The sequence below is a fragment of the Delphinapterus leucas genome, chromosome 4 (genome assembly GCF_059928025.1).
Source record: "Delphinapterus leucas isolate spDelLeu-1000000601 "Yukka" chromosome 4, BTC_Dleu_Yukka2, whole genome shotgun sequence".
In the NCBI taxonomy this organism is placed as follows: domain Eukaryota; kingdom Metazoa; phylum Chordata; class Mammalia; order Artiodactyla; family Monodontidae; genus Delphinapterus; species Delphinapterus leucas.
Genome location: NC_143132.1, coordinates 79,365,710 through 79,377,750, shown reverse-complemented (window position 1 = coordinate 79,377,750; position 12,041 = coordinate 79,365,710). Strand labels below are relative to the sequence as shown.

The 12,041-nt window shown below is 42.9% G+C and overlaps 1 protein-coding gene across 2 annotated transcripts in view; it reads left to right on the top strand.

The window, feature by feature from the left end:
* LPP (LIM domain containing preferred translocation partner in lipoma) overlaps nt 1–12,041 on the top strand; it is a 698,095-nt gene that overhangs the window by 231,534 nt on the left and 454,520 nt on the right. For both annotated transcript variants that reach the window (XM_022569708.3, XM_022569736.3), the window contains exon 4: nt 3,594–3,794. In XM_022569708.3, coding sequence (XP_022425416.2) covers nt 3,602–3,794 — 193 coding nt within the window. In that variant the 5' untranslated portion in view covers nt 3,594–3,601. The remainder of the gene's footprint in view (nt 1–3,593; nt 3,795–12,041) is intronic.

Below are 12,041 nucleotides of genomic sequence, written 5' to 3'. Positions count from 1 at the left end.
ATTGGCAACGTGTGATTGCTCTGGAAATGTGCCTCTTTGCTTTAGAAATCACTGTATCCTATATTAACCCATTTTGAAAGTTTCTATTTTGGAATAACTTGAGATTTATAGAAAATTTGCAAGGATAATATTAACCCATTTTTTAAAAAATCCACAAATAAAATTTATACTACAAATGTGCAGGGCACGTTAAAATGTTCAAATCTTTATTTTATCTTACTTGTTCCCCACTTATACTCACTTTGGTCTTGTTGAGAGTAGAACAGACACTTTATTCCCTTTTAGTAGAAAACTGAGGCTCAATTAAACAAACAAAACCAAAATTAATGTTTCTCAACCCTGAAAGATGAGCTTGGTTTTGGTATCTAAAAAAAAAAAATCTCCAAGACTTCTAAATGTGCAGCCAGTTTTAAGAACCAGGAGTAAACCAGATTCACAGTTGTTTTTCTGTATTGGTTTTGTGCTGGGCCTTAATGGTGGTTTAGGGATGTATAAAATATCCCCGCTCTTCCAAGGAACCTACAATTTACCAAGTGCCTGTGTACATTAGCATGTGTACAAGATGCAGGGGAGGAAAATAAGGCCCTGCAACCAGAGTGAAAAGCCAGTGTCCCCACTGGCTTAAGTAACAGAACCCTCCTGATTCCTAATTTAGAGGCTTCCTCATTGCTTCACGTCATCCTCTTTGATTGAGAGACCTACACCTCCAACAATTTTCCTCCCTTCATTTTGCTTAGCACTTGACAGTATATAAAACACTTTAATAGGGCTTCCCTGGTGGCGCAGTGGTTGAGAGTCCACCTGCCGATGCAGGGGATGCGGGTTTGTGCCCCGGTCCGGGAAGATCCCACGTGCCGTGGAGCGGCTGGGCCCGTGAGCCATGGCTGCTGAGCCTGCGCATCCGGAGCCTGTGCTCTGCAACGGGAGAGGCCACAGCAGTGAGAGGCCCGCGTACCGCAAAAAACCCCCCCCAAAAACAACAAAAAAAACCACTTTAATGTTGTCATCTCATTGGTTGTCATGAAACTCTGTGAGTTAAGGACACGGAGCAGGGGAACCTGGGACAGCGGATAAGGGCAACGGGGCTGCTCAGGGTCATGTCACCCCTCCTGGCGTGGTGTAATGCTACCCAGGCCACGCTGGGCCCCATCTCTCCCCCTCCACCCCATCTCTCCCTGGCCATGCCACGTGCTGAGGCCTTTATTTTTTCCTGCATTTCCAGTTTTCTTTGTTGTTAGAGACATCTGGAGGTAATTATGGAGGCCTCTCAATTAATTCAGTCCAATTAATAAATTATGGGATGGATTTGGGGCTGGGAGAGGGTGAGGGAGCCTTCCGGGCCTCCCCGCGCTGGAGAGCTCTTGCAATCAGACTTGGAGAGCCCTCCTCAGTGGCAGTCTGTGAGGCTTGGCCCCAGCCTGCAGGCTGCCTGTAGGGTTGGTTGGCTTACCCTGACACCAAGACATCGTTCTTCTTTCCTCACAGAGTATCTTTTAATCCGAGTAGGATAGCCCCTGGACTGGCTGGTGTATCCCCTTCCTAGCTGAGTTCTTCATAGAGGTCCTGTATGGTATCCGCTCAGCAGAGTTCCTGATGGGTGTTATACGGGGCCGCCCTGTGCATTATAGGGGTTGAATATTTTAGCCCCTGGCTACTAAGTACCAGTAATTGTCCTAGGCATTGTGGCAATGTCCCTCCTTGCAATTTCCAAGTGCCCCTTGGTGGGGAGCAGTACTGCTTCTGCCAGAGGGATCATTTTAAATGTCCTGCCATGCATTAGTCATACCCTTGTTTCAAGAATAAACCTTTGGGGGTTCCTTAATGCCTGCAGAATAAATTCAGACTCCTCAAGCTTGCATGCAAAGCTGTCAGTGCTTTGGTTCCATCCCACATTTTTAGTTCTTTTGCTAGCTACTTTTCCTTATTCCCCCACAGCCACGCTAAATTGAAGTACTGTGTGCTTTTCTGCTCATGCAAGGTTGCCTCCTTTGTTGGGGCCCGACCTCTACTCAGCACTCAAGGCCCAGTCTGAAGGTTGCCTCATTAATGAGGTCTTAGTTCTGCTCCCTGCAAGAAGTGATCTTATCTTTTTCTACATTCCAGCAACACTTTATTTTTTTTTACCTCATTTAGATAATATCACCTCATTTAGGTAACTTACCACCATTTAATTGATGTGGTAATCATTTTAATAGATTATTAATAAAATTGAAGCTTTTTTCCAACCTTGCTAGTATAAGATTCTCCTACCATAGAAACTTCTTAAGGTTAGGGACCATTTCTTACTCATGTCTATTTCCTGAAGAGTCCTAGGCACTAAAATAGGTAACTGTTGGAAGAGAGGAATTCCAGATTGGTTGAGGGGAGTGTTCAATTTTTCTCCTCCTCCAGTTAAGGCAAGTTTTTCATAACTCTCCTACTTTTTTTCCTCTCCTCCCCTCCCTCCCTCCCTCCCTCCCCCCTCCCTCCCTTCCTTCCTTCCTTCCTCCCTCCCTCCCTCCCTCCCTCCCTCCCTCCCTTCCTTCCTTCCTCCCTCCCTCCCTCCCTCCCTCCCTCCCTTCCTTCCTTCCCTCCCTCCCTCCCTCCCTCCCGTCCCCTCCCTCCCCTCCCTCCCCCTCCCTTCCTCCCTCCCTTCCTTCCTCCCTCCCTTCCTTCCTCCCTTCCTTCCTTCCCTCCCCCCTCCCTCCCCCTCCCTCCCCTCCCCTCCCTCCCTCCCCTCCCCTCCTTCCCTCCCCTCCCTCCCCCTCCCTCCCCTCCCCTCCCTCCCTCCCCTCCCTCCCCCTCCCTCCCCTCCCCTCCCTCCCCCTCCCTTCCTCCCTCCCTCCCTCCCTCCCCTCCCCTCCCTCCCTTCCTCCCTCCCCCTCCCTTCCTCCCTCCCTTCCTTCCTCCCTCCCTTCCTTCCTCCCTCCCTTCCTTCCTCCCTTCCTTCCTTCTCTCCCCCCTCCCTCCCCCTCCCTCCCCTCCCCTCCCTCCCTCCCCTCCCTCCCCCTCCCTCCCCTCCCCTCCCTCCCTCCCTCCCTCCCTCCCTCCCTCCCTTCCTCCCTTCCTTCCTTCCTTCCTTCCTCCCTCCCTCCCTCCCTCCCTCCCTCCCTTCCTTCCTTCCTTCCTTCCTTCCTCCCTCCCTCCCTCCCTCCCTTCCCCTCCCTCCCCTCCCTCCCCTCCCTCCCCCTCCCTTCCTCCCTCCCTTCCTTCCTCCCTCCCTTCCTTCCTCCCTTCCTTCCTTCCCTACCCCCTCCCTCCCCCTCCCTCCCCCTCCCTCCCCTCCCCTCCCTCCCTCCCTCCTCCCCCTCCCTCCCCTCCCTCCCTCCTCCCCCTCCCTCCCCTCCCTCCCCCTCCCTCCCCCACCCTACCTTCCTCCCTCCCTCCCCCTCCCCCCACCCTCCCTCCCTCCCTCCCTCCCCCTCCCTCTCCCCTCCCTCCCTCCCTCCCTCCCTCCCTCCCTTCCTTCCTTCCTTCCTTCTCTCCTTCTCAGAGTCCTTTTTCAAGATTTTATTAAGTATGGATTAAGAAGAAGTAATAATGAAGTGAAGTATATTGCCTTCATTTTTGTGTTTCTTTAAAAACAACTGTTGTTTGTTTCTTTTTAATTCCAGATTCAACAATGTCTCACCCATCTTGGCTGCCACCCAAAAGCTCTGCTGAGCCCCTTGGCCATGTGTCTGCACGGATGGAGACCACCCATTCCTTTGGGACCCCCAGCATTTCAGTGTCCACACAACAACCACCGAAGAAGTTTGCCCCAGTCGTTGCTCCAAAGCCGAAGTACAACCCATACAAGCAACCTGGCGGTGAAGGTGAGTGAAGGATTGCAGAGGTGGGTGCCCCAAATGGGAGAGTTCAATATAATAAAAAGTGATTTGTAGTACAATGTTGTGTTGGAACAAGGTAGCTCAAGAATTTGTGGTGTGGTTATCATAGTGTATAGACTGTCAAAGGTTAAAAAGCATCAAGTAACCATCTAGGCAGCTCTTCTTTGGGGAGTAAAGATTGAGATCTCTTAGGGGTTATATGACTATGGTTATACAGTGAGTTCGGGCCAGAGCTAAAACTAGAACCCTCATCTCTTCATTCATAGCTCAGTGCTCTTCTACTGCTGTGTCCTCCATCCCCATCCCACTGTCTTGTAGAAATGTGTCTACCACCCAGTCGTCCCTCCCCCTTGCCATTGGACATGTGTCCAAAAATGATGCCAAACAGTGGACTCCCCTCTAATGTGAAGGGAATAAAGACACGGTTTCTTACAGAGAAGGAGGCAGAGGTGTGAGGAAGTCTAGTGGGTATGACAGTCGATGCACACCCGAGGGGCAGGATGGGGCAGGTCCTATATTGTGTTGGCGTATGTGAGAGGGAGGAGAGAAGCAGGTAATGGTTGCACTTCAGACCCCTCCACGAGGGGTCAGATTCACCACGAGTGCTGTGAATGCCGGTGAGTTGTCCCCTTGGCTGACTCTTCCTGCATGGAGATGCCCCATCCTTGTCACTGTACTCTGTGAGGTTCTCCCACTGTCCAGCTGGTTCTCTAGGGACCGTGGCGTCATCTCCGATCCTCTGCAGCTTTTTGCTCAACTGTTTGTTCTTTCTTAACATGCCACCTCACACCCTTCTGTCACCCGTCACAATCCTATTTGTATCACCTTCTTCAGTGTCTGAACTTGACCTAGATCCGAAGTAATCACTCCCTTCCCTGGGTTTCCACATACATCTTATTCTGACTGTCAACTTCCTACTTCTTTTGTTGTTCCTCCGGCTCTTCTTTTTTTTTTTTTTCCGGTACACGGGCCTCTCACTGTTGTGGCCTCTCCCGTTGCGGAGCACAGGCTCCGGATGCGCAGGCTCAGCAGCCATGGCTCACGGGCCCAGCCGCTCCGTGGCATGTGGGGTCTTCCCGGACCGGGGCACGAACCCGTGTCCCCTGCATCGGCAGGCGGACTCCCAACCACTGCGCCACCAGGGAAGCCCCCTCCTGCTCTTCTTAATCTGCCGCTACTGACCAGATAGTCCGTGTGAGGCACTATGCTTTTCATTGTCATTTTATTGCCTTCCCTATAACCCCACGAACTAAGTATTTTTTCACATAAAGAAATGGAAGCTTAGAGAAAAGAGGTGACATTCTCTGTGGTTTTGTGGCTACAGAGTTTCTGAAGTGAGGCTGTGGTCTTCACCCAGCCTGCTATGCTGCTGGTCCTTCTCTTCCTGGCATATGTGGCACTCAGGCCCCATATGATGGTGATACTTCCCTACTTCCTTATAAGAATGTAAGCTTTGTTTCCCCATTTAAGCAACAAGACGTGGTTTCTCACTCATCCTTATGTTCCTCTTGGCTCTTATTATGCTACTGTGTTTTTAGTGGGAATGATTGTGTATGGTCAAATGTATGTCTGTATGTTCCTATGTGTATATATATTTGGATGGGTGGCGGATGGCTGCATGGGTGAGTGCACTGCTCAGTAATTCTTCTCTTGCAATAAACAGTTTGGAATGTGGCATCCTCTCTCGAAGCAACTCAGTCTCGCTGAATTTCTGAAGTCTTGAGTCTTTCTTGCAATTCTGCCAATCTCTCTTTTCTTTTTAATATAACCTTTTTTGAATACGTAAAGGAAGAAATTTCCCTTGCATATATACATTTTAAAGACAAACATGGATAAAGGTTCATGGATATTCAGACTTTTTAAAATATAGCTCCATCTCTTCATCTGCTGTATATTATGACATGATATTTGTTAGAAGTGTAAGATTTGCTTTCCTTTATATTTAATTTAAATGTTAGTGCATCCTCTGTTGCTCTCAGTGTTTTTATAATTCATGTTATTTTTGTTTAATTTTTTATACACTTTCTAAAGTTTATATCCATTTTCTTTTTTTGTCCATTTAGAATGTTCTGTACCATTAGTGAAATCCCCAGGTAGTAGGTAACAGTTTTCATTTACCGTGTGAGCTGATGAGGTCTCGTGTCTCAGCTTACGCCATTGCCATTCTTTGCCTATGTACATATGCGCCCTCAATTTCTAGCCCATAAAGCCTTAACATTCATAGCTTAATTCAGGCCCTGACTTCCAGGAACCTCAGCCACAAAGACAGAGTGTAGAACTAACAGAAATCACACAGTCCACCTTTCGCTGGCATAAAGATGAGAACTGCAGTGCAGAGTGTGAGAGAGATGCACAACCTGCTTGTGGTCAAGTTGGTACCAGTCCTCAGGTCCCCTTTGTTTGAGTCCAGAGTTATCAGGACTTTGTATTATATTCTACTCTGTCCCTCAGCCATAACCTCTATGTGTCTCATACAATCCTTTTCACAACTGTCCTTCTAATAGATTTACTTGTGTATGGTCCTGTCTCCTTTGGTAGACTCGGACCTTTTAGAGGCTGGGGCTGCCTGACTCATGCCTTTACTCCCAACAGCCTCCAGCAGGACACCTGACACCTAGTAGCTACTCAATGATGTTTGCGGTGATAATAATAAACTACAGCAATATGAGCGTGCTTTTCCAGGCACAGATTCGAGCTCCTTAACCACTTCTTAGGCTTTATGGTTCTGTTTGAATTTCTTTTACCTCGTCTTCCCATTCCTTGAGCTTTTTAGCCCAGGATTTGTTTAACCACTGCTACCTTGAAGTTACCGATTACATTTCTTACCTTCGTATTATGTCTGTAATCTCTGGGGTTTGCTTTCTCATTTTTAATTTCTGACTGTGAAAGTAGAAAAAGTATCCACATGTTCTCCACATCAACTTATATTTATGTGATACCATACGTTATAATTTGTTTTACAAGGTATTCTGCTAACAACTTTCTCTAAAGGGCTTTGGCACATTTAAGAGTAGATGTACTTTTTTTCCCAAGTTAGTAGCTCTTTAGGCCTTAGGGTCTTTTTATTTTACTATCATTGTTCTCATTGATTTTTTTTCTCAACAACTTGTGTGTCTTGGAATGCCCCTGCATTTCCAAATACCTCTTCGTGTCCTGTACTATATGCTTATGAGCCCATATATATATTTTATTGTTTTGTCTTCTTGCAAATTTTACCATGTTAAGTGTCTACGTATTTTTTTATGGAAAGAAGTTGGTATGTATATATGGTTTTGTCTCATCACGTTCTGTTCTAGACTGATGAGAGCAATAAGATGATGCAATTTTTCTTTTGGTCTTTAAAGTACTAGCAGTAGTTTTTTTGTTTTGTTTTGTTTTGTTTTTAAAATACATATTAGTGGATATATGTCAATCCCAATCTCCCAATTCCTCACACCACCACCCCTACCCTGCCACTTTCCCCCCTTGGTGTCCATATGTTGGTTCTCTACATCGGTGTGTCGGTTTCTGCCCTGCAAACAGTTCATCTGTACCATTTTTCGAGGTTCCACATATATGCGTTAATATACGATATTTGTTTTTCTCTTTCTGACTTACTTCACTCTGTATGACAGTCTCTAGATCCATCCATGTCTCTACAAATGACTCAGTTTCGTTCCTTTTTATGGCTGAATAATATTCCATTGTATAATAATATTCCATTGTACCACATCTTCTTTATCCATTCATCTGTCGATGGGCATTTAGGTTGCTTCCATGTCATGGCTATTGTAAATAGTGCTGCAATGAACATTGGGATATCTTTATGAATTACGGTTTCTCTGGGTATATGCCCAGTAGTGGGATTGCTGGGTCATGTGGTAATTCTATTTTTAGTTTTTAAAGTAACCTCCGTACTGTTCTCCATAGTGGCTGTATTAATTTACATTCCCACCAACAGTACAAGAGGGTTCCCTTTTCTCCACACCCTCTCCAGCATTTGTTGTTTGTAGATTTTCTGATGATGCCCATTCTAACTGGTGTGAGGTGATACCTCATTGTAGTTTCGATTTGCATTTCACTAATAATTAGTGATGTTGAGCAGCTTTTCATGTGCCTCTTGGCCATCTGTTTTTCTTCTTTGGAGAAATGTCTATTTAGGTCCTCTGCCCATTTTTGGATTGGGTTGTTTGTTTTTTTTGATATTGAGCTGTTTATATATTTTGGAGATTAATCCTTTGTCCGTTGATTCGTTTGCAAATACTTTCTCCCATTCTGAGGGTTGTCTTTTCATCTTGCTTGTACTTTCCTTTGCTTTGCAAAAGCTTTGAAGTTTCATTACGTCCCATTTGTTTATTTTTGTTTTTATTTTCATTACTCTAGGAGGTGGATCAAAAAAGATCTTGCTGTGATTTATGTCAAAGAGTGTTCTTCCTGTGTTTTCCTCAAAGAGTTTTATAGTGTCCGGTCTTAAATTTAGGTCTCGAATCCATTTTGACTTTATTTTTGTGTATGGTGTTAGGGAATGTTCTAATTTCATTCTTTTCCATGTAGCTGTCCAGTTTTCCCAGCACCGCTTATTGAAGAGACTGTCTTTTCTCCATTTGTATATCCTTGCCTCCTTTGTCATAGATTAGTTGACCATAGGTGTGTGGGTTTATCTCTGGGCTTTCTATCCTGTTCCATTGATCTGTATTTCTGTTTGTTGTGCCAGTACCATATTGTCTTGATTAATGTAGCTTTGTAGTATAGTCTGAAGTCAGGGAGTCTGATTCCTCCAGCTCCGTTTTTTACCCTCAAGACTGCTTTGGCTATTCGGGGTCTTTTGTGTCTCCATACGAATTTTAAGAATTTTTGTTTTAGTTCTGTAAAAAATGCCATTGTTAATTTGATAGGGATTGTATTGAATCTGTAGATTGCTTTGGGTAGTATAGTAATTTTCACAATATTGAGTGTTCCAATCCAAGAACATGGTATATCCATCTGTTTGTATCATCTTTAATTTCTTTCATCAGTGTCTTATAGTTTTCTGCATACAAGTCTTTTGTCTCCCTAGGTAGGTTTATTCCTAGGTATTTTATTCTTTTTGTTGCAGTGTAAATGGGAGTGTTTCCTTAATTTCTCTTTCAGATTTTTCATCATTAGAATATAGAAATGCAGGAGATTTCTGTACATTAATTTTGTATCCTGCAACTTTACCAAATTCATTGGTTAGCTCTAGTAGTTTTTTGGTGGCATCTTTAGGATTCTCTATGTATAGTATCATGTCATCTGCAAACAGTGGCAGCTTTACTTCTTCGTTTCCAATTAGTATTCCTTTTATTTCTTTTTCTTCTCTGACTGCCATGGCTACAACTTCCAAAACTATGTTGAATAGTAGTGGTGAGAGTGGACATCCTTGTCTTGTTCCTGATCTTAGAGGAAATGCTTTCAGTTTTTCACAATTGAGAATGATGTTTGCTGTGAATTTGTCACATATGGTCTTTATTATGTTGAGGTAGGTTTCCTCTATGCCCACTTTCTGAACAGTTTTTATCATAAATCGGTGTTGAATTTTGTTAAAAGCTTTTTCTGCATCTATTGGGATGATCATATGGTTTTTATTCTTCAATTTATTAATATGGTGTATCACATTGATTGATTTTTGTATATTGAAGAATCCTTGCATCCCTGCGATAAACCTCACTTGATCATGGTGTATGATCCTTTTGATGTGTTGTTGGATTCTGTTTGCTAGTATTTTGTTGAGGATTTTTACATCTATGTTCATCAGTGATATTGGTCTGTAATTTTCTTTTTTTGTAGTATCTTTGTCTGGTGATGGTGGCCTCATAGAAAGAGTCCGGGAGTGTTCCTTCCTCTGCAATTTTTTGGAAGAGTTTGAGAAGGATGGGTGTTAGCTCTTTGCTATATATTTGATAGAATTCACCTGTGAAGCCATCTGTTCCTGGACTTTTGTTTGTTGGAAGCTTTTTAATCACAGTTTCAATTTCATTACTTGTGATTGGTCTGTTCATATTTTCTATTTCTTCCTGGTTCAGTCTTGGAAGGTTATACCTTTCTAAGAATTTGTCCATTTCTTCCAGGTTGTCCATTTTATTGGCATAGAGTTGCTTGTGGTAGTCTCTTAGGATTCTTTGTATGTCTGTGGTGTCTGTTGTAACTTCTCCTTTTTCATTTGTAATTTTATTGATTTGAGTCCTCTCCGTCTTTTTCTTGATGAGTCTGGCTAATGGTTTATCAATTTTGTTTATCTTCTCAAAGAACCAGCTTTTAGTTTTATTGATCTTTGCTATTGTTTTCTTTGTTTCTCTTTCATTTATTTCTGCTCTGATCTTTATTTCTGCTCTGATCTTTCCTTCTACTAACTTTGGGTTTTCTTTGTTCTTCTTTCTCTAGTTCCTTTAGGTGTCAGGTTAGATTGTTTATTTGAGATGTTTGTTGTTTCTTGAGATAGGCTTGTATTGCTATGAACTTCCCGCTTAGAACTGCTTTTGCTGCGTCCCATAGGTTTTGGATCATTGTGTTTTCATTGTCATTTGTCTCTAGGTATTTTTTGATTTCTTCTTTGACGTCTTCAGTGGTCTCTTGGTTATTTAGTAATGTACTGTTTAGCCTCTCTATGTTTGTGTTTTTTACATTATTTTTCCTGTAATTGATTTCTAATCTCATGGCGTTGTGGTCAGAAATGATGCTTGATATGATTTCAATTTTCTTAAATTTACTGAGGCTTGATTTGTGACCCAAGCTGTGATCTATCCTGGAGAATGTTCTGTGCGCACTTGAGAAGAAAGTGTAATCTGCTGTTTTTGTATGGAATGTCCTATAAATATCAATTAAATCTATCTGGTATGTTTTGTCATTTAAAGCTTGTGTTTCCTTATTAATTTTCTGTTTGGATGATGTGTCCATTGGTGTGAGTGAGGTGTTAAAGTCCCCCACTATTACTGTGTTACTGTCGATTTTCTCTTCTATAACTGTTAGCAGTTGCCTTATGTATTGAGGTGCTCCTATGTTGGATGCATGTATATTTATAATTGTTATATCTTCTTCTTGGATTGATCCCTTGATCATTATGTAGTGTCCTTCCTTGTCTCTTGTAACATTCTTTATTTTAAAGTCTGTTTTATCTGATATGAGCATAGCTACTCCAGCTTTCTTTTGATTTCCATTTGCACGGAATATCTTTTTCCATCCCCTCACTTTCAGTCTGTATGTGTCCCTAGGTCTGAAGTGGGTCTCTTGTAGACAGCATATGGATGGGTCTTGTTTTTGTATCCATTCAGCAAGTCTTTGTCTTTTGGTTGGAGCATTTAATCCATTCACGTTTAAGGTAATTATCGATATGTATGTTCATATTGCCATTTTCTTAATTGTTTTGGGTTTGTTTTTGTAGGTCCTTTTCTTCTCTTGTGTTTCCCAGTTAGAGAAATTCCTTTAGCATTTGTTGTAGAGCTGGTTTGGTGGTGCTGAATTCTCTTAGCTTTTGCTTGTCTGTAAAGCTTTTAATTTCTCCATCAAATGTGAATGAGATCCTTGCAGGGTAGAGTACTCTTGGTTGTAGTTTCTTCCCTTTCATCACTTTAAGTATATCATGTCACTCCCTTCTGGCTTGTAGAGTTTCTGCTGAGAAATAAGCTGTTAACCTTATGGGAGTTCCCTTGTATGTTATTTGTCGTTTTTCCCTGCTGCTTTCAATAATTTTTCTTTGTCTTTAATTTTTGCCAATTTGATTTCTATGAGTCTTGGCGTGTTTCTCCTTCGTTTATCCTGTATGGGACTCTCTGAGCTTCCTGGACTTGGGTGGCTATATCTTTTCTCATGTTAGGGAAGTTTTCGAATATAATCTCTTTAAATATTTTCTCGAGTCCTTTCTCTCTTCCCTTTCTGGGATCCCTATAATGTGAATGTTGTTGCCTTTAGTGTTGTCCCAGAGGTCTCTTAGGCTGTCTTCATTTCTTTTCATTCTTTTTTCTTTATTCTGTTCCGCAGCAGTGAATTTCACCATTCTGTCTTCCAGGTCACTTATCTTGTTCTTCTGCTCAGTTACTCTGCTATTGATCCCTTCTAGTGTATTTTTTATCTCAGTTATTGTATTGTTCATCTTTGTTTGTTTGTTCTTAATTCTTCTAGGTCTTTGTTAAACATTTCTTGCACCTTCCCAATCTTTGCCTCCATTCTTTTTCTGAGGTCCTGGATCATTTTCACTATCATTATTCTGAATGTTCCCTATCTCCACTTCGTTTAGTTTTT